Below are 22,442 nucleotides of genomic sequence, written 5' to 3'. Positions count from 1 at the left end.
GTGAATGTGCACGTTTCTTTTAATTCATTAATGAAATGTATTTATTTCAGCCTCTGGTGTGTTTCCTCTGTTCCCTCCTTTGGTTCGGGGACCAGCAGACGATATTTATGCTGTTGAAGGTGTTTGGCTGTTTTCGCATCATTTAAATATGTAAATAAAGTTCTAAAAAAAAGTACCGGGTTAATCATGTTCATGTGAGACTCGTTTGTTTGTGGTTAAGCGGAGCGTTGCGGTTCACCCTCCCGACCAGTTGGTGGCGCCAACCGAAAAGAAAAAAACCGAAGAAGAAGACATCCACGTGACACATTCGCGCTTCCTGTCGGTTCCTATAATACATCCATGGTGTTTCCGGACTTTCCGGTTAAAATGATAAACGCCGACCAAATCGCGGAGTTGTGCTACGAGCGGTTCAGCCAGCTGCCCCGCAGAGGGAAGCCGGACCCGGGCCGCGAGTGGACCCTGCTGGCCGCGGTGGTCCAGGTCACGCGCTCAGGTTGGACCGGCGGGAAGTGGAATCTACAGAAGACCACGTGATGTGCATTAAACGTGTTTCTTTTACAGCAGAGATGGAGGTCGTTTCCATGGGAACGGGAACCAAGTGCATCGGACGAGCAGCCATGAGTCCCGCTGGTGCGTCATGATCTCCCGGTTCTAAGCCTTCTTTCGGTCTCACGTGCGATTTGTCCGTTACGTGCACAAGAATGATGAAAACCACAGATGACATCAGTTCGGTGGAGATATCACAGATTTTATTCCATTATGATTTAGACTAGAAATCATTGATCATTGAACCCATGTGTAGATGTTCTGTCTACGTTTGATGAAGACCTTCATTATTCTCTGTTCTTCAACTTTCAGGTGACGTTCTTAATGACAGTCATGCAGAAGTCATCGCTAGAAGAGGTTGTATCAGGTGAGTTCAGGATCTCCGGGTGCTTGTGCTCCACCCTGAGCCCTTATTGGACTCGTTGCACAGCTGCTTTTCTGTTTCTTATCAGGTATCTGATCCATGAGATGAGCAGGGCTGTGAGCGGCCGCGGCAGCGCTGTGTTTTGTCCATCTGATCAGCGATGCAAGTTCAGGCTTCATCCAGGAGTTTCCTTCCTCTTCTTCACCAGTCACACTCCCTGTGAGTCCAGTATGCTCCCAGTTTCATAGTAATCAACTGGTTGAAAAGTTTATTTGAAGATAATGACAGAATAAAAAAACAAAAATAGAAATAAAAGCAAACAAAACATACAGTTCTGGTGGCGGAAGCAACAGAACAAACTCCTCAGCTTGACCCACGACTTGCTTTCAGCCAGCGACCCGTAAGTCCGGCCTTCGAGGGTCCCTGTCCTGCAGGCTTTCTATGTGTTCCTCATTCAAATGAACTTAAAGTAGCTCTATACAACTTTCTGACCTTAAAATGGTGTTTCTGACTAGCTTTGATGGTGCAGGAACATTTATTATGCATGTTCTGCAGCATCCTGAGAAACCAGACACGCTGCATCACTTTACTGCGCCACGTCACATGCCAGCAACTGGATATCAACACGCTGGACATTTTGTTTTTAAAGGAAGCCAGGAAAAGAGAGATGGACAGATTAGAGATCTCGGAGAAGAGACGGGACGAAGACGAGGTCATAAATCAATGTCATAAAATAATACATTTTCATTAAAAACTGTGTTTCTATTGAAACGCCTTTTAAGCACCATAGAAGAAGACCGTACACCTGTGGGCTCCATCCAAACGCTCCCCTTCACGCTCGCTGCTGTGGAGGGAACTTTTAATTGGAGGGTGAGGGTATAAACAAGATGGGCAGGAATGGGATCGTCCCTCCACCGGAAATGGAAAGCTGTCGTTGCTATGGCAACACAAAGACGCTCTGATTTTTTTTTTGTAAAACGGCCTTCGTATAAATTGTGGAGCTGCAGCAGCTGCCTGGCAGCGTTCTGCTTCCATCCAAACGCCAGCAGTTCGTTTTTCCTTCCTAAACGTTTGTGATTTTCTGTCTGGGTGACACACACAGAAATTCGTATCTGAAGGATGTTTCCTCCATTTCACCGGCGCACCAGCAAACTGCGATGTGAGTGTGCAGCGTTGCAACCGGTTTACTCGCCCCTTAAAATGGCGGCGACGCTGCGAGAACACGCACACGGAGGGTTAATGTGTAGCGGCGGTTTGGGATTGGGCTGTATTTACCTGTACGATCCGCTCACACATCGCCTGGCCGTCCACCAATCACACGCTTTGTCACGTATACGTGGTTTAAAATGACGGCTGTTATGTTATCCACTTCAAAAAGTTGGTGTCTTTCCCAATCTTTTATCTCGTAACTTTTGTAAACCACAGACTCAACGTAAACGTTGTGACTGGATCTGTTTTGTTTTTCATCTTCTACATTCCTCCCTCATCCTTCTATTTTTATTCTTTTACCTCTCCAAACAAACCTTGATGTTCCGGCTCATAATTTGGGACCGGGGGACCTCTGCTGGTCGGTATCAGAGACCCGGCGACACATTCATCCTGTTTATTTTTTATTCATGAGCTAAAATCTACTGTTTGTATGGACCGTTTGTATTTATCTTGTTGTACTTTATAAAGTTTAGTTGTTGTGGGGGTGACCCCCAAACATTAACATTATTTTACGTTTCCAATCAAAATCAAATATTTCCTGTATCTCCTTTGGTGGAATATAATTAATTGATAATAATTTTGTCCTACTGATGTTGGGACCGCTGTGTCCTTATGAGAAGTGAAGCCAAATGGACTTACTGCATAGTAAAAAACAAATAAAAGGAGGGTTGGGGCTTACACGTGGACAGCGTCCGGGACAAAGCGCAACGTTGATAACCTGCTCGAGGACTTAGACGTTCTATGTTTACAGGAAACTTTCCTTCCTAAGCAACACGTGGACGAGCTTAACTCTGTAAACGGTGACTTCCAGGAGAGTCTTCACCGGATGGCAGAATCTCTGGCAGAGTGGCGATAATGTGGCATAAACACGACCTTATACCAGTGTGATCTAGCTGTTAAGGGTGCTTATAATAATGTTTTTGTCTCTTTTTTTATTTTCAACAAACATTACACAACAAACAACACACGGCTCAAACATGACAACATAAAGAAAGAGAAAGAAAAAATAAAATGCATGTCGGTGTGCATAGAAATATGTCCAACAGTCAGGTTTATCAAGTCTTTGAACATAACACAAGGTAGAAAAAGAGTTACCTAAAGGGTTAAGGTGAGGAGTCAAACTCAACAGGACCGGATGTCTCAGAGACGACCACAAACATCAAACTATATTAATGTAGGAAATCCAAAAAGCAGAGCGGATGATATCATGGGCCCAATAAAGTAAAATATTTTTCCTGGCAGCAAAAGTCAATATAATAAAAAGTCTCTTGTGTTTCTTATTAATGACCAAGTAACAAGCACAGAGGATTCAACCAAAAATAGTGTTCAGTTCGTTGACAATATAAGACCAGTTTCTTTGTAACTTAACACACGACCACAAACAATGAATATAATTACCGATTTCAGAATTCCATTTCCAACATAACGGAAAGAAAGCAGCGTCCATTTTGTTCTTACAACAGCTGTTATGTGGATGTGATGTACACTTCTGAACTGAATAGATTTGGTACGATTACATGCTGAAATTTTCATAGCCTGAGACTAAACTTCCGGCCACTATCAATAGCAATATCCAAATCTTTTCCCCAAGCTTGTTTAACAGCTGGTGATGTGAAAGAAGGACTAGAGTTTAGTGCTCTATAAAAAAGCAGACACATACGTTTTACTGATCCGTAGAGACAGGGCCTTCTCTCTTGTTAGTCATTAAAGTCGTATCTTTAACAATAAAGTGCTTGAATTACGCGTATCTAAAGAAGTCGCCCTGATTAAATAGACCACATTGCTGTTGTAACTGCTGAAACGATAATAAAATCTTGTCCTCGAATAAATCACCTAATTTCTTTAACCCTCAGCAGTTCCATACCTTAAAACCCTGGTCTTTACAGCTTGGGAGAAAATCGGGGTTGTCAAGGACAGGAGTAAGAGGAGATGTTAGCTTGGACCGACCTTCTATAGAACGGATAGATCTTTAGGCTCTGATAGTATTCAGAGTAACAGGGTTAGAACACAGCTTCTTGATAGCTTCAGGATTACTTATAAACAAAAGACTGGACTGGAAGGATTCAATGTCAAGTCAGATCGATGCTGGGTCATTATTATACCAGCTTGCAGTCACTTGTAAGGGAGATGCAAGCTGGTGAAGTCTAATATTCGGTACCTCTAATCCACCATCATGACCTTTGTAATTTAGACATCTTCAAACAAGGCTTCCTTTTGCTCCAAATAGAAGAGCTCACCCAACCTTCCAGCACATTAATAACCTTATTAGATAATAAAACTGGCATCATTTGTAAAGGACATAACAGTCTGGGCAATATGCTCATTTTAATAAGAGCAGCCCTGCCCAGCCATGAACGAAGGAGAGGGGCCCAATGATCCAGGTCTGCCTTTATAGTGTTCAGAAGAGAGGGGAAGTTAGAATTAAACATCTGACCAAAAGTGGGTGTCACATATACTCTTAGATACATGAAACCGGAAGGAGACCAACAGAACGGAAAAGGCATGGCCACACATTTGGCCAGGTAAATTTTATATCCCGAAAATATACAAAACGAGGAAATAACTTTGATCAAGCAGGAATCGAAATCTTAGGTTGGGATAGATGTAATAAAATGTCATCTGCATATAAGGTCATTTTATGTTTTACATCTCCAACAGTCCATCCATCCATCCATCCATCCATTTTCTGCTGCTTATCCGGAGTTGGGTTGCGGGGCAGCTGCCTAAGCAGACTTAACTCTCCCCGGCCACATTCACCAGCTCATCCGGCGGGATCCCGAGGTGTTCCCAGGCCAGCCGCGAGATGTAGTTCGTCCAGCGTGTCTTGGGTCTTCCCCAGGGCCTCTTTCCGGAGGGACGTGCCTGGAACACCTTACCAGGGAGGCGTCCAGGAGGCATCCTAACCAGATGCCCGAACCACTTCATTTGGCTCCTCTCGATGTGGAGGAGCTGCGGCTCTACTCTGAGCCCCTCCCGGATCACCGAGCTTCTCACCCTATCTCTAAGGGAGAGCCCAGCCACCCTGCAGAGGAAACTCATTTCGGCCGCTTGTATTCGCGATTTTGTTCTTTCGGTCACTACCCACAGCTCATGACCATAGGTGAGGGTAGGAACGTAGATCGACCGGTAAATCGAGAGCTTTGCCTTTTGATTCAACTCCTTCTTCACCACAACAGACCGATGCAGAGTCCGCATCACTGCAGACGCCGCACCGATCCGCCTGTCCATCTCCCGCTCCATCCTTCCCTCACTCGTGAACAAGACCCCGAGATACGTGAACTCCTCCACTTGGGGCAGGACCCTATTGCAGACCCAGAGAGAACACTCCACCCTTTTCCGGCTGAGGAGCATGGTCTCGGACTTGGAGGTGCTGATTCTCATCCCAGCCGCTTCACACTCGGCTGCGAATCGCTCCAGTGAGAGCTGAAGATCACGGCCCGATGAAGCCAACAGAACCACATCATCCGCAAAAGGCAGAGACCCAATCCTGAGGCCACCGAACCGGATCCCCTCAACACCTCGGCCACGCCTAGAAATTCTGTCCATAAAGGTTATGAACAGAATCGGTGACAAAGGGCAGCCTTGGCAGAGTCCAACCCGCACTGGAAATTAATCTGATTTACTGCGGGCAATGTGGACCAAGCTCCGACACCGGTCGTACAGGGACCGAACAGCTCGTACAAGTGGGTCCAGCACTCCATAGTCTCGGAGTACCCCCCACAGGAGTCCCCGGGGGACATGGTCGAACGCCTTCTCCAAGTCCACAAAGCACATGAAGATTGGTTGAGCAAACTCCCATGCCACTGCTCCTCCTCAATCTGAGGTTCAGCTATCTGACGGACCCCCCTCTCCAGCACCCCTGAATAGACCTTACCAGGGAGGCTGAGGAGTGTGATCCCCCTGTTGTTGGAGCACACCCTCCGGTCCTCCTTTTTGAAGAGGGGGACCACCACCCCAGTCTGCCAGTCCAGGGGAACTGTCCCCGATGTCCACACGATGCTGCAGAGGAGTGTCAGCCAAGACAGCCCTACAGCATCCAGAGCCTTAAGGAACTCCGGGCAGACCTCATCCACCCCTGGGGCCTTGCCAACGAGGAGCTTTTTAACCACCTCAGCGACCTCAGCCCCAGAGATAGGAGAGCCAGCACCAGCTACCGAAGACTCTGCTTCCTCATCATGGATGGTCGGATGGTCGGATGGATGGAGGATGGATGTATGTTGGATGAGTGGATGGATGGATGAATGGAGGATGGATGGATGGAGGGATGGATGGATGGAGGATGGATGTATGTTGGATGAGTGGATGGATGGATGAATGGAGGATGGATGGATGGAGGGATGGATGGATGGATGTATGTTGGATGGATGGATGGATGGATGGATGAATGGAGGATGGATGGATGGATGATTCATGTTCTTGGTCTAACTGCAGTACCTTTTCATTGTGTACTTGTACTTCTGGTTAAATATTTCTAACATAGACCGTCTCGGCTACCATCTTTCCCCTGATGATTCTTTCATAGTATCCTATAGTATTGATGGAACTACAGCACCGTTGTTGTTTTCTTCATTATATCTTCTTATTTCTGCTCTTACCCTCTCCTTTCTTTGGTCATTGTTCAGGATTCCCAGGTTAAGTGTCGTACTGATGTTTTCTGTAGTTTGTGTTTGTGTTGGATAGGGAGGGTCTGACAAATCTGCTGCTCCTATTTTACAATCGCTCACCTTGTGGTTATCTTCTTGATTCATAAAAAAGTAGTTTATCTTTGAATGGTCTTTATGGCTTTCTGAATAGTGGTGTAATCCAGTGGTTCTCAAACTGGGGGATGGGCCCCCTGGGGGGGCATGTTAACATGATAGGGGACAAGCTAATGTTTTGACAACTTGGGCTCTTGGAAACGTTCTGGGACACGGTCCAGACCACTTAGTGGCAGAAATGCTCCAATTTGCTTTTGCCAAACACCAAAAAACGAAGAAGAAGAACTGCAGAACAGAGATCAGGGTTTACTGAATGCATCTAAGAGAGACCAGAAATAGAGAGATATGCAGTGTGTCCCAATTCAGGGGCTACACACACATCTGCTTAACGTTGGTGAAATGGGACAGCCTACCTAGCCAACAAGAGTTTCCCCTAGCAACAAAATAGGACGTTTAATCACTTAAACCTCTGAAATTACTTTGTGAACGTTAACACCAACAGTAAAAACAATAAAAACACAGTTTGAGGCCCTGTTGTTTGCCAACCGGTACACTCTTCATTAACCCCTTAAAACCATGAATATAAAATATTACCGAATTTTTTTTTTTTTTTTTTTTTTGATCAACTTTTTATTGCATATTAGTATAACACACAAATGAAAACACTTTACATGTAACACGGTCATACTTTAAATTTCCCCCATACTTAATATGTGTGTAACTACAAGGCGTAACTTTGCAAAAGTTGAAATGTCTGCCAACAAACAGAATAACACACATAGTGGAGAAAAAAAAAAAAAAAAAAAAAACTAACTCCCCCACCCCTCCCCATTGGCGACAACCCCCCCCCCCCCCCACCCCACCCCACCTCACCTCACCTTGGATCTCATACTCGTACCCCTAAAGTAGAGAAAGGGTTAATGTTTGACACGCTGCACCATCTCCTTAACTAAATTATAGGCCTCCTCCCACATTTTAAGTGTCTTAAGGCTTGCCCCATGTAATCGAGCTACTGACCACTCCATCAATACGAGTTCAAAAAATGAGTTGGCCCACTGCCGCCAAGCTAAGTCATGCGGTGGTTGCCATCTCAGAGCCAACATTTTCTTGGCTGCTGTGGGGCCAGCAAATAGAAGGCGTTTCTGTTGCAAGGACAAATTCAGGGAAGAATCATCATTGAGTAGAAACACATGGGCTAATAATGGAATTGTTGTTCCAAGCATTTCATTCAAGGTTAAAGATATCTTTTTCCAAAATCTACCCACCTCAGGGCAGTCCCAAAATACATGTTTAAATGTTCCTTGGACATTGAGAGAGCAAAGATCGCAATTAGGAGAGTCAATGATCTTCATCAAGTGACGCTTTCTAGGGGTGAGGTACATTCTATGAACAAATTTATAATGTATTAGGTGATGGTTGGGATTCTTAGAAGTATTGAATAGATTTGTCCACACCGTGTCCCAGCAAATCACTTCAGCATTCGCATCCGTTAGGTCCTTTTGCCATATGGCTTCTAACGGTAAAGTATTTTGAGGTATGGAAATAATCTTATATAACTTAGACACAATCCCTTGTAAGGATCCAGGTGGGGCAAGCACTTTGTGAAGCGGATGCATAGGAAGTGCAGATCCCCATGGCACACCATAGGCCTTCATGGCTGATCTTAATTGTAAATAGAAAAAATATGAAGAACCAGGTAAGCCATAATTAATTTTTAAATCATTAAAGGATCGCAGGCCATCACGATCATACAAGTCTTCCAGAATGTTAATTCCTTTACTCTTCCAACTTGGGAATGAGAAAGGTAGGTTGCCAGTTAGGAGTAAGAAGTTGTTAAATATCGGTGAATGATTGTGCCATTTGAGAGCTACATGCATGTATTTCAACACCGTATGAAAAGTTGTAAGAAGGTGTGTGATAAGAGGGCCGAGGCGCAACTTAGCATTCTTTAAGGGAATGTTAGAATATACCAGGTCTTGCAATCTATGAGGCTGCGAGAGATTCTCCTCTATCGGCCTCCAAGCGACTGAAGCGTCAGGGTTGAACCAGATAGCAAGGGGACGTAGCACATAGGACCAAAAGTACACCTTATAATTTGGTAGGGCCAGGCCTCCCTGTGATCTATCACGTTGCAAAGTTGCAAGTCTCAAACGTGGTCTTTTCCCTTGCCAAATGAATCTAGAAGTTAATGAGTGAAGTTTTTCCCAGTATCCTAAAGGGGGGGCAAGAGGAATCATTGATGAATAAAAATTGATACGGGGAAGTACATCCATTTTAACTATTGATACACGGGCTTGGAAGGAGAGAAGCAGTTTTGACCAACGTTCAAAATCTGCCTCTATCCGGTCATAAATACCTTTAAAATTTCTAATAGCAATTGAAGGTGTAGAAGGAAAAATATCGACGCCGAGATACTTAAAAGTCTTAACGACAGGTATGTGTGTGGGCAGAGGAACTTGCGAGACAACTGAGTTTAAGTGCATTAATGAAGATTTTGACCAGTTAATTTTATATCCAGATATTGAGCCGAATGAATCAAATGTGGCCAGCAGGTGTGGTACTGAGGAGCCAGGGTTAGCTAAATAAAGAAGGATATCGTCAGCATATAAGGAAATTCGGTGTTCTGTATTACAGAACGTGATAGGATGCACCAAGGGATGTTGTCTGACTTTTTGTGCAAGAGGTTCAAGGGAGAGTGCAAATAGGAGAGGAGAAAGAGGACATCCTTGGCGGGTGCCTCTGCATATTGGAAATCGGGCTGAGCAGACATTGCCAGTGTAGACCATTGCAGATGGACCTGCATATAAGACTTTGACCATATTAATAAATTGTTTACCTAAATTGAATTTATCCAAAGTAGACCAAAGATAAGCCCATTCCAAAATATTACCGAATTTTAATGTCACCGTTTAACAAACATGTTTTTAATGTACTTGGTTTTTTGACGTTTATACTAAAATATAGTTAAAAAAAAAAAAACATACTTTTTTTTAAGAAAACTTTTATTGAAACCTAAAACGTACTCTTCTGAACTCAGTTGCTGATTCGCCACCGTCTTGTGTGCAATGAATTCTGGGAGAAAAGAGGCTGCGAAGGATGCATCGCCTGCAGCCTTCGTTTGGGGCCAAAGTGCGGATTTGAAGGCTGGATTCAGAGGCTTCTTCAAGTTCTGTGAATTGTATAAATACGCAAGGACGTATGTAGCCGACGAATCCACACCTGTGGAGAAACAGGTAACTGGGAGGAAAAAGGGCAGATATCTGGCTCTTGGTTTAACAGCAGATGTGTTTCTTATTACATCTCCCTCACGTCTGCGATGTTATAAGTCTAGTAAGTTGCGTAGTTATAAGTTACATAGTTTTGGAAAGCTCTGTATAAGGGCAGGGGGGCCTGGAAATGTTTATTCCTCCAAAGGTGGGCATGGTAGAAGAAGTTTGAGAACCACTGGTGTAATCCTTCTCTAGCGAGTGGAAACTCCTCCACACATCTATCATCTCCATTTCTTCCAAAAAATGATTTATGAATCGTATGTGCAGATCCCCTCCACAAATTAAAACGCTTTTTGTTTTTGCTGCGATGACATCAAATAAGCATGTGAAAAGTATTTGCCACTTTCTGGGGGTGCATAGATATTTAATAATGTTATTAAATTATTATTGGCTCATTCTCTATTCTACCACTTACTACTATGTATGTTCCTTCTTTATACCTGTGTTCCTTTTCTAAATCAAGTTGGACTGTATTAGATATTAATGTTGCCACTCCTCTTCTTCATCCCTCTTTGAATGAACTACAGAAAGGTTTTTATAGTCATATCTCTTCAGTTTATTGTGTTCTGATTAAAAAAAGTTGGTTTCTTGGAGAAAGATCATTTGTGCCTTTTCTTTTTTGATTTTTGTCATAACCCTTTGTCCCACCTAAACATTCTCAAACAATGAACATATCTACATAAACCAAAATAAAAGGCAATTTAAAAAAACGGTAAAAAGTCACTACTCCCCAAAATCTTGTTGGCAGGTGGACGGGACATCTTCATCACTTAGAGGGCCAGCAAATTCCAACCAGTGGAACTCTATAAGCCAGTGGTCGGCAACTGACTGCCCTCCGCCAATAATATGTGGTATAATATCAGTATGCAGAGACGTAGTGTTTACAGCGCTGTTAAAAAACAGCATGGCCCCTTTAAGAATGGTCCAGCAAAAGTGCTGGGTGAAGCAAAGGGAGCTAACCCTGAAGCTAGCTGCTGCTAGCTGCTTGGCAAAGTAAGGGGAGCTAACCCTGAAGCTAGCTGCTGCTAGGGACGATGAATCTGGCGTTTGTAGCTCGGTCATGCTCTCCGCTTGCCTTCGCTCGATGTGTTGTTGGAGAGTAGTCATTTTTTCTTTCATCTTTCATGTCTTTGCTGATTGTGGCTATACCCACTCACACTGTCTTGTTGTGGTCTTGAGCCTCCATTTTCTCGGCTGTGCCGTCTTCGTGTTTGCTAGCTTCACTTTCAGAGATTATTCCAGCTAGCTTTTCAGCTTTGTCTTGCTTCTTCTTAAGTTATTTGTGTTTATGTTAAGGTGGTTTAGTTAGTAATAAATAAACGCCTGCTCCTTACACCATCTTCCTGGAAGTATATAAACATAAATTGAGAAGTAGTTGATGCTTCCTCTATGATTTCTGAGTAATAATTGTATTATTTTTTAATACAACCCAGTAAGAAGGTGATTTATAACTGGTCTAAAATGTGTTGCTTATGAGCAGGTGGTGATGCCTCCATCATCCCCATGAGTGACAGCCAGTCTCAGCCCTGCCCTCCTCTTACATCTGGGAACAGACGAGGACAGACCGATGCAGGAAGAGCCCGAAAAAGGGTAGCCGAGGACCCAAGAGAAGGAAGAAACTCCAAGCTGCCTCATTTGGAGGAAGAGAAGACGTCAGATTTAAAGCAAGAAGACAGAAAACAGCCTGAATCTCAGACTGAGGTGAAACCCAGAAGCTTAGATCAGACTGACGGTGTTGGAGAACGTCCACAGGTCCTCGACATTCACCGCACAGGGGCCAGGTGTGTCCCGGGTGGCCCAGCAGACCCTTTGCAGCCTGGGGAGGGGTACCACAGCACCGGGCTGCTTCGGGTGAAACCGGGACGAGGAGAACCGACTCTGTCGCTGTCTTGCAGTGATAAACTGGCCCGCTGGGGGGTAGTGGGTTTCCAGGGTGCCCTGCTGTCCCATTACCTGGAGGAGGCGCTCTACTTCAGCACTGTGGTGGTCGGGAAGTGTCCGTTCAGCCAGGACGTTCTGCACCGAGCTCTGGTTGCCAGGTGAGAAGCTGTGGTAGCTTTAACCCCCACCAGCTTGTTCTGGATGATTCCACTGATTATTTCCAGCTTTTATCTCTAATAACAAGAGAATTTTTTTCCCACGGTTTCCTGGCTGGACTGGACAGTTTCTTACACAAAATGTTCCAAAAGCTTTAAAAGCTGAGCTGCACAGTCCTCAGCCTGAAGCCAGTTTATGGCGCGATGGCTCAACGCGATGCAGCCGCTTGTGTCTGGGTTTGATGAACGTTGGACATCCATCGGCTGTGGGTTCAGCACATGGTGGTCGTGTTTCTGGGGCAGTTATCTGTCAGTGTAGCTCCTAAAACTTAAGATTTCATGTTTCGTGGCAAAATTCAGGTGCTGCTCCATGAAAACAGGAAAACCAAAACAATAACTTAAAGAGTCCTGCATAGCTGAGTATTACTGGTCTTTAGTTGAACTGTGGGGTCATTTTTCTTTCTATCCAGGTGCTCCCATGTGTCAAACCTCCCTGCTGGGTTCTCCGTATGTCCACCGGTGCTGCTGCAGTCCAGCCTGGAGTTCCCTTTCAGCCAGAACCAGACCCAGCTCCAACACCAGGTCGGCCAGGGTCGCATCTCGCCCTGTGGAGCAGGTAGCGTCACATTTTATTTAGGTTAAATTTAAGTTGCAGTTGTGATACATGCTGGTGATGTGCCAGCATTTCCACTCATCTTCTTCAGATTAAAGGTCCTGATGGATGAAAGATGGGATAACCCCCCACCACCATTACTTCTTGTTCTAAAATAACAAACAAAACAAGGACCAGGGGGGAAATTAGATCAGGCTTTAATGATGACTGTGGATTTCCTCCAGCTGTCATGAAATAATTAGGATTTTCATGAGATAACAGGGAGGAGGGGTGGGCGAGTGTTTTTATTCATATCAGGTATTTGTGTTTCAGCCATCAGCTGGTGTAATGTGACGGAGCAGCCACTAGATGTCACTGCAAACGGCTACAAACAAGGAGTCACCAGGAAGGCTCTGGGCTCACCACAAGCCAGGTAGTCGCTTCATGCATGATTTTCATCTAAAAGGGTTCACTGCTCACCACACGGGGGTCTTGGTCCACGTTTCAGTGATATTTCTACATGTTTATGTGTCTTCAGGTCTCTTCTGTGTAAACTGGAGCTTTTTCATTCCTTCCTGTCTCTGGTGTCGACCACTGATCCTTCAGCTCTGCCCCAATCTCTCAGGTAACAGACTCTGGCCTTAAACCAGTCTGCCTCCTTGGTCCTCTGGGACCCCCGGTCTGAGATGATAGAAGCTCAAATAGAGCAGAATTCTCCTCCTTTGGTGTTCTCTTCCTTTCTTTTTTAGGCATCATCTGTTTTTACAACCTGATTTTATTAAATAGATACAAAAAACAGTGAAAAAAAGTATTTAAAACATATTGTACGAAACTGATCCACTTATTATTCACTGCCTTTGCTCGGAAACACTTAAATAAGACCTGGTGCAAGATTTAGCTAAGTTCACACTGCAGGCTGAAGTGAACCAAATCCGGTGTTTTTGCCCCTGTGCGACCTGTATCTGATCTTTTCATAACAGTCTGAACAACACATGCGACCCAGACCACCTGGATATGTGGTCCTACATGGATTCGTATCTGATCTTTATCCATGTGACTTCAGTCTGAACAGCCAGGTCGCATTAATCCGTCGTACACGGCGTTATGACTCTCCACCACTCCGTTCCCACCTTTCTCTGTACAGACGTTGCTGCCGCGTTGCCATGGTCACAAACCTCCTCTTTTGTAATCTCCCTAAAACGAGGCCATTGAAAATGTGGTGGCGACGGTTGGACAATAACTTTAAAACTGCAACATACGCTCCGCTGTTACCGCAAACACGAAGACGTCACGCAAGCTCACCGTCACGTTGTTGTGTCTTCTACGCATGCGACACATGTCGTGTGCATCAGGTTCATACAGGAGATCACATTAAAAATTCAAAAAATCAGATTTCACCAAAAATCCGAAGTGAGCCTTAAGCCCTGCAGCGTGAAGCTAGCCTTAGTTTAGTAAGATGGTTGGCCCACTACGGCTTCCCTTGGCTTGTCTGTTTGCAGCATCACGAGTGGAGGAAAAGCTCCAGATGCTGGTTCTGCAACGGTCTGTACGTCCTGCGTGTTGTAGAACGGACTGACACCGTGTTGGACTTCCGTCCAGACGGGTTTACTGGAACATACATGGTGAATTTATATCAAATAGACTAAGTCAGCAAGGCCTTTCATACAGTGAAGGTGAAGAAAAGCTGGTCCTGACCGCTTCGGTGGTCTTCTTATTAAATCTTGTGCTTAAGAACTCGTCCTGAATTAAATTTTTTTAACAAGCCCTGGTTCTGTCTTCAGAGAGATGCTGTCCTGGTCCCTGACCCTAAATCTGTCCAAAAGCTCTGAATGACTCCAGGCCTGTTGCCCCCACCTCAGTCCTGATGGAAGTCTTTGAAGAACTTGTTGGGATGTGGTCCTGACCCTTTTATCAGCTTGTTGGCATGGTTCCATGAGACCTCTGTGACAGAGAAAACCTCACCCAACCAAACACTGGGATGGTCCTGTCGCCTGATTGGTAGTCCCAGTCCTGCCTCCCAGTGCATTACCTGTAGCAACTACCAGTCCATCCAGCTCAAAGTTTGCACGCTGTCAAGGTTTCTGCAAAACAAAACTACACACAGGTGTTAATGAGTTAACCTTGAACCTGATGTCATGTGGAACGTTTGTTTCTGTTTATGTAAAGACTTTAGATTTAGATCTGCGATCTTCATGGTTGCGTGTGAGAAAATCATTTTTATCTCAATAATCTTTTACTGTTTAAAAATTTAAACCAAATACATTCTCAGTGTGGACTTCTTGGATCATTTTCAGGTTTCTGTCAGACTGTCACACATGCCTGACACGTTTCTAGGGTAACCCTCACGTCTTCATCAGAGGTTGGCGAGGTTGGATGATGATGGAAGGGTTACCATAGAAACATGACTGACATGTGACCTGTCTGATAAGAAACACTCCAAGGAGTGCTCTCCAACACCCCTTCCAGGGATTCCAAAAAGGGTGGGTACTCTGAACTCCTGCTTGGTGCATAAGCACAAACAACATTTAGGACCTGTCCCCCCACCCGAAGGCGGAAGGCTACCCTTTCGTCCACCGGGGTAAACCCCAACGTACAGGCGCCAAGTCGGGGAGCAATGAGCATGCCCACACCTGCTTGGCGCCTCTCACTGGGAGCAACTCCAGAATGGAAGAGGGTCCAGCCCCTCTCAAGGACAGTGGTTTCAGAGCCCAAGTCATGCATTGAGGTGAGTCCACCTATATCTAGCTGGAACCACTCAACCTCGCTCACCAGCTCAGGCTCCTTCCCCACCAGAGAGGTGACATTCCATGTCCCTAGAGCTAACTTTTGCAGCCAAGGATCAGACCGCCAGGGTCCCCGCCTCTGGCCCAGCTCACACTGCACCCGACCCCTATGGCCCGTCCTGCAGGTGGTGAGCCCACGGGAGGGGGGCCCATGTCACCCTTTCGGGCTGAGCCCGAACGGGCCCCATGGGCAAAGGCCCAGCCACCAGGCGCTCGCCTCCGTGCTCCACCTCCAGGCTTGGCTTCAGAGGGGGGCCCCGGTGACCCACGTCTGGGCAAGGGAAACCTTGGTCCTTGCTTTCTCATCATCATGGGGGTGTTTTGAGCCGCACATTGTCTGGTCCCTTCCCTAGACACCTGTTTGCCATGGGTGACCCTACCAGGGGCATGAGCCCCCGACAACATAGCCGCTAGGATCGTCAGGAAGCACAAACTCCTCCACCAAGAGAAGGTGGCGGCTCATGGAGGAGGATAAGAAACCTGAAAATGATTATTTACAGGTTTTCTCTTTAAAAATGATTATAAATGGTTTTACAATGAATTGATCATCTAAGTGCTAGAATTATTAGTAGATTAGATCAGACAAATGTATATAGTAAAGACACAGTAAAAACAGAACCAAAATAAAAAAAACTCATCTGTATTTAAATATACAAACAAAAAGTCACTGTGCAGAGAAGAGCAGCAGAGCCACAGATACCGACCAAATAAATGGGATATGTTCCGTTATCATGAGCAGATTGATGAGCTTTGTTGTGGGTGATCAGCTCTGCTGGGAGCAGGTCTGGTTATGGAGTCTGGCAGCAGAGGGCAGGAAGGATCTGCGGTCCCCCTCCGTCCTGCACCGTGGCTGAAGAAGCCTGCTGCTGATGCTGCTGGATGGCCAGAACTGTCCCTTGTAGCACCCTGCACACCTGCAGATCACTGTGTCTGAGACTCAGCCTCTGCCTCACAGACTGTGGGCTGTTGGTCAGGAGGTCCCAGAGCCATGCTGTTGTCTGGTGGCGCACTCCTGTACACTCGAGCTTGTCTGTCTAGAGTTCTGGCTGGATGGTGCTGCAAGCACTGGAGAAATCATAGAACATGGTCCTCGCAGTGCTTCCAGACATGTGCAGGTGAGACGGAGATCTCTGCATGAGGAAAGTGACGGCGTCCTCAATCCCAATGATTGGCGGGTTTGCGTCCTGCAGAGAACCTACTGAAGATCTTACCGCAGGGCGCAAGAGGTGGAGGACCAGCCTCTGCAAGGTCTTTACCAGGTGGTATGTCAGGGCCTCAGGGTCATAGTGAAGTTTTGACTCTGGTCACAGGGATTACCCAGGAGGTCTTCCACAGCTGGGGCATCCTCAGGCTTGAAGGTGTGCTTCACAAGCCCACACAGCTGCGTTGAGGAGCCTGGAGCTGAAGGCGTCTGGACCTGTTGCTTCAAAACAATTCAAACCTTTTAAGTAACGCGTTCCTCGACCTGAAAACGGACCAGAACTGGACCCCAGAATGCTGATGTGTGTGTGTGTGTGTGTGTGTGTGTGTGCTGGTGTGTGTGTAAGTTGATTTTATTATATTAACATATAACAACATTTTAGTGACTAAGAACAATGAAAAATAAATAAATGAAGAAAACAAAATAAAAACTTCAAAGTGACTTCCAGGCTCCATTTTTAATGTTGTTTACTTTAATATTATGTGCACATTGTAGCACTTTGTTCAACTTTGATCTTAAAGTGTAATAAATAAAGTTGCAATTGAATTAAACTCAGCGAAAAAAACTTAAAGATGGATATAAAATCAATTTCTGCTGCAACCTGCTGCAACCTACTGCAACCTGCTGCTACCTACTGCTACCTGCTGCAACCTGCTGCTACCTGCTGCTACCTACTGCTACCTGCTGCAACCTGCTGCTACCTGCTGCAACCTGCTGCTACCTACTGCTACCTGCTGCAACCTGCTGCTACCTGCTGCAACCTGCTGCTACCTACTGCTACCTGCTGCAACCTGCTGCAACCTGCTGCTACCTGCTGCTACCTACTGCTACCTGCTGCAACCTGCTGCTACCTACTGCTACCTGCTGCAACCTGCTGCAACCTGCTGCTACCTACTGCTACCTGCTGCAACCTGCTGCTACCTGCTGCTACCTACTGCTACCTGCTGCAACCTGCTGCTACCTACTGCAACCTGCTGCAACCTACTGCAACCTGCTGCTACCTGCTGCAACCTGCTGCTACCTGCTGCAACCTGCTGCTACCTACTGCTACCTGCTGCAACCTACTGCAACCTGCTGCTACCTACTGCTACCTGCTGCTACCTGCTGCTACCTACTGCTACCTGCTGCAACCTACTGCAACCTGCTGCTACCTGCTGCAACCTGCTGCTACCTACTGCTACCTGCTGCTACCTGCTGCAACCTACTGCAACCTGCTGCTACCTGCTGCAACCTGCTGCAACCTACTGCAACCTGCTGCTACCTGCTGCAACCTGCTGCTACCTACTGCTACCTGCTGCTACCTGCTGCGACCTACTGCAACCTGCTGCTACCTGCTGCAACCTGCTGCAACCTACTGCAACCTGCTGCTACCTGCTGCAACCTGCTGCTACCTACTGCTACCTGCTGCAACCTACTGCAACCTGCTGCTACCTGCTGCAACCTGCTGCTACCTACTGCTACCTGCTGCAACATACTGCAACCTGCTGCTACCTGCTACAACTTGCTGCTACCTGCTGCTACCTGCTGCAACCTACTGCTACCTGCTGCAACCTGCTGCTACCTGCTGCAACCTGCTGCTACCTACTGCTACCTGCTGCAACCTGCTGCTACCTGCTGCTACCTACTGCAACCTGCTGCAACCTGCTGCTACCTACTGCTACCTCCTGCTACCTGCTGCAACCTGCTGCTACTTGCTGCTAACTGCTGCAATCTGCTGCTACCTGCTGCAACCTGCTGCTACTTGCTGCTAACTGCTGCAACCTGCTGCTACTTGCTGCAACCTGCTGCTACCTACTGCTACCTGCTGCAACCTACTGCATCCTGCTGCTACCTACTGCAACCTGCTGCTACCTACTGCATCCTGCTGCTACCTACTGCAACCTGCTGCTACTTGCTACAACCTGCTGCTACCTACTGCTACCTGCTGCAACCTACTGCATCCTGCTGCTACCTACTGCTACCTGCTGCAACCTACTGCAACCTGCTGCAACCTGCTGCTACCTACTGCAACCTGCTGCTACCTACTGCTACCTGCTGCAACCTACTGCAACCTGCTGCTACCTGCTGCTACCTGCTGCTACCTACTGCTACCTGCTGCAACCTACTGCAACCTGCTGCAACCTGCTGCTACCTACTGCTACCTGCTGCTACCTGCTGCAACCTACTGCAACCTGCTGCTACCTGCTGCTACCTGCTGCAACCTACTGCAACCTGCTGCTACCTGCTGCAACCTGCTGCTACCTACTGCTACCTGCTGCTACCTGCTGCAACCTACTGCAACCTGCTGCTACCTGCTGCAACCTACTGCAACCTGCTGCTACCTGCTGCAACCTGCTGCTACCTACTGCTACCTGCTGCAACCTACTGCAACCTGCTGCTACCTGCTGCAACCTGCTGCTACCTGCTACAACTTGCTGCTACCTGCTGCAACCTACTGCTACCTGCTGCAACCTACTGCAACCTGCTGCTACCTGCTGCTACCTACTGCTACCTCCTGCTACCTGCTGCAACCTACTGCATCCTGCTGCTACCTACTGCAACCTGCTGCAACCTGCTGCTACCTGCTGCTACTTGCTGCTAACTGCTGCAATCTGCTGCTACCTGCTGCAACCTGCTGCTACTTGCTGCTAACTGCTGCAACCTGCTGCTACTTGCTGCAACCTACTGCATCCTGCTGCTACCTACTGCAACCTGCTGCTACCTGCTGCTACCTGCTGCATCCTGCTGCTACCTACTGCAACCTGCTGCTACCTGCTGCTACCTGCTGCTACCTGCTGCTACCTACTGCATCCTGCTGCTACCTACTGCAACCTGCTGCTACTTGCTACAACCTGCTGCTACCTACTGCTACCTGCTGCAACCTACTGCATCCTGCTGCTACCTACTGCAACCTGCTGCAACCTGCTGCTACCTACTGCTACCTGCTGCAACCTACTGCATCCTGCTGCTACCTACTGCAACCTGCTGCTACCTGCTGCTACCTACTGCTACCTGCTGCTACTTGCTGCTACCTGCTGCTACTTGCTGCTACCTGCTGCAACCTGCTGCTACCTGCTGCTACCTACTGCTACCTGCTGCTACTTGCTGCTACCTGCTGCTACCTGCTGCAACCCAAGTGAATGGTGCATTTGAAGACAGGAAACCGTGTGTGTGTGAGTGTGAGAAATGGTTCATTTCTGCAGGCATCGCTACATTCCCATGAAAAGGAAGGAGGTGCGTGTGTGTGCAGTGATGGTGGTTTTTACTTTCTGTACCATGACGACTTTCTGCTGTGTTGACATGTTGCTCATGCAGCAACCTGATTGGTCAACATAATTACAGCTTTGGTAGATGAGGCTGCCCGTCCACTCACCCATGTTAATTGGTGAACAAATGATCATCCTGATGCTTGAATTGCATGTGACCTTGTTGAACAACTTCTTGTGATTTAAAGACAGAGCTGAATTAGTTCCAGTCTTGGCAGCTGAGTCCATGTTGCAACAGCTACTGGTTGGAAAAACTCTTGAATCATACCCAATCTAGTTCTAATATTAACTAATTTATTGTTAAAGACTTTGAGGAATGTGTTAGTTTTTTAGGGGATTAATGGCTTTAATTACCAGGATTTTAAATGCAAACACAAGGAGTATAATGTGTTAATTTATGTGTGTTCAGGACACCGGAGCTCCACACCTACTGGGACTACAAGCAGGCATCCCAGTCGTACCAGCAGGCCTGGCAGCAGCTGCATAGTCAGGCCTTCCCTCTCTGGCCTCGCAGTAACAGAAACCTCCTCCTCTTTCACTGAAAACTGACCCTGCAACGGGAATGTCCTCATCAGGCTTCATGAAGAACTGGCTTTGTTGCAGCAGAAAGCTGGAGGTCACGTGTTCAATCGGCTGCTGCCCAGAAGGGATCGTCTTTCTCCCAGAATGTGACTGAGAAAGGTCCCGTTATAAACCCAGAAAGCGTCTCAGAGAGATGGAGAAATACAGCCAGTGATGCTCATGGTGTAATAAACATGGCTGCTCTCATTTCCAGGCGTCCTTTATGTCTTCTCGCCTGTTGGGTCAGCTGGACTGTAGCTCAGGATGCCCCTGCTTATCACAGTGGGAAACCCTGCGACGTCCTGCTGCTCAGAGAGGCTGATGACCGTCTGGATGTCTGAAGATAAAGGCTTTATTTTCTCAGTGCAGCTGCCTGGTCGAGTTCCAGCCCTGAAAACAACCTGCCTGTTCGTTTCCATCCAGAGTCCTGCTGTAAGCCGCCTGACCGGGTTCTCTGCTTCATGCTGGAACGTGGATTACCAGCTGAAAAACTTTCATCTTCACTCCGTGTGTTTTACATCATTTATCCATAGAAATCCTTATTTAAACCCTGATCTCATAGAGGAACTCAACCATACAATCTTGTATTGTTATAACATCTTCTAGAAGTTTCTCATCACTCTGATGTCAAGCTGAGTAGAAAAAAATTCTTTAACAAAAAAAGTTTAGTTTATTATTGGAAATAAAAGAAACAATCATATTTACATTTTGTGGAAAAACTGTGATTAGTCCTTTTTCTCCTTGTTTTGTGAAGCGCTGCATACCACAGCCTGAGGTTGGAATCCTCCGAGACAAAGAAAGAGCTGAAGCTTCGTAATTCTGCACAACGGTCTCGTCGTTAGAGGCCAGACTGCAGGTCAGCATGTTGAATCTCAGCTTTTCAGCAGATTCCTTCTGAGCTGATGGCGGACGACGCGTCGCAGTTCTTAACCAGGATGAGCCTGCAGAGGTCTAGAGGAAGTGTTGTATGGTTTTAGCTCTTTGAAGGATAATTCCTCTTTATTAATGTGGTATATTTCCTGTTCCGGTGTCTCTCCGGGCCGAGCTAAGCGTTCCATCTCCACCAATAAAAACTGAGGGGCTAAAAGTTGTGAAGGTTTCCCTTCATTGAGCATGTCTTTCATTACAGGCTGGATTCAGATTGAGTGTCATGATTTTTACCTCCAGAGTTCACTGGTTCATCGCTGAAATTTTCACTGAGAATCCAACATTTATAGCAGCAGCACATCTTCACCCATTAATAACCTTTCTTAACTTATTCATTTGCATTCAAATCACAAAGGAAAATACAGATAAAAAGCTTTTTATTTATTATTTTTATTACTCAGGTCATAAACATATTCTAAAAGAAAAGGAAGCATAGCAACTAAATGGCAGTTTGAATCTATCAAACTTTATTAAGATTTCATACAAGTCAAACAACAAGATGTGAACAAGAAGTGAGACAAATTCATGCTAAAATAAAAAAAAGTAAACAAAACACTCAAAAGAACAAACAGATAAAAGTTCAGGTCCTTTAAGTGGCTTGAAGATCAGCTTCACTACGCTTCCACAAGAAGATCAATGATGAACCTCCTCTGCTTACAGGAGAGATACGTACAGTAGTTACATCACCTTCCTACGGAGCTGGTCCCGGGACTGGAGCTGGTCCCGGGACTGGAGCTGGTCCCGGGACTGGAGCTGGTCCCCGGTCCTGACCTGATCTAACCAGGTGATGTTCCTTCTTTCTTATTCTCACAGCTTCTCTCATATTGGACTCGATTTTAGAGCCAATCACAGAGCAGCTTACACACTGAGGATTTAACACATGATGTGATTCAATGATTCTGATTGGCTGAACACACATGGGTGGAAAAAAGTTTTTTATGTTTTATTTTTCTTTTTATTCTCATGCTATTACGGCCGGGCCTTGGCCTTTGTGAATGTAAAATTGCTGTGT

At 46.2% G+C, this 22,442-nt stretch overlaps 1 protein-coding gene across 5 annotated transcripts; it reads left to right on the top strand.

Moving 5' to 3' along the window:
- Nucleotides 1–327: 327 nt before the first annotated feature.
- adat1 (adenosine deaminase tRNA specific 1) lies at nt 328–21,572 on the top strand. Of its 5 annotated transcripts, none has more exons than XM_041997720.1 (9): nt 328–493; nt 565–630; nt 859–913; nt 999–1,129; nt 11,566–12,124; nt 12,592–12,737; nt 13,047–13,146; nt 13,252–13,338; nt 20,352–21,572. In XM_041997720.1, the coding sequence occupies exons 1-9, from the start codon at nt 340–342 to the stop codon at nt 20,482–20,484; spliced, it is 1,431 nt and encodes a 476-aa protein (XP_041853654.1). In that variant the 5' UTR covers nt 328–339; the 3' UTR covers nt 20,485–21,572. The 5 variants fall into 5 exon arrangements, with proteins under 5 accessions (XP_041853654.1, XP_041853653.1, XP_041853657.1 ...); XM_041997719.1 differs by having other exon boundaries at nt 562–630; XM_041997723.1 differs by lacking the exon at nt 328–493 and having other exon boundaries at nt 605–726.
- The last annotated feature ends 870 nt before the right edge of the window (nt 21,573–22,442 follow it).

The sequence above is a fragment of the Melanotaenia boesemani genome, chromosome 10 (genome assembly GCF_017639745.1).
Source record: "Melanotaenia boesemani isolate fMelBoe1 chromosome 10, fMelBoe1.pri, whole genome shotgun sequence".
Taxonomy (NCBI): Eukaryota; Metazoa; Chordata; class Actinopteri; order Atheriniformes; family Melanotaeniidae; genus Melanotaenia; species Melanotaenia boesemani.
The sequence above is the reverse complement of the archived record's forward strand: the minus strand, read 5'-3'. Positions and strand labels throughout refer to the sequence as shown.

What these genes read in the sequence shown, in the direction of transcription:
- adat1 (XM_041997719.1), top strand. Translation starts at nt 340, where the DNA reads ATGGTGTTTCCGGACTTTCCGGTTAAAATGATAAACGCCGACCAAATC. An exon ending in CACCGAGCTCTGGTTGCCAG is followed by an intron (nt 12,125 to 12,591) that starts GTGAGAAGCTGT and finishes CTTTCTATCCAG; the next exon opens with GTGCTCCCATGTGTCAAACC. An exon ending in GCTCTGCCCCAATCTCTCAG is followed by an intron (nt 13,339 to 20,351) that starts GTAACAGACTCT and finishes ATGTGTGTTCAG; the next exon opens with GACACCGGAGCTCCACACCT.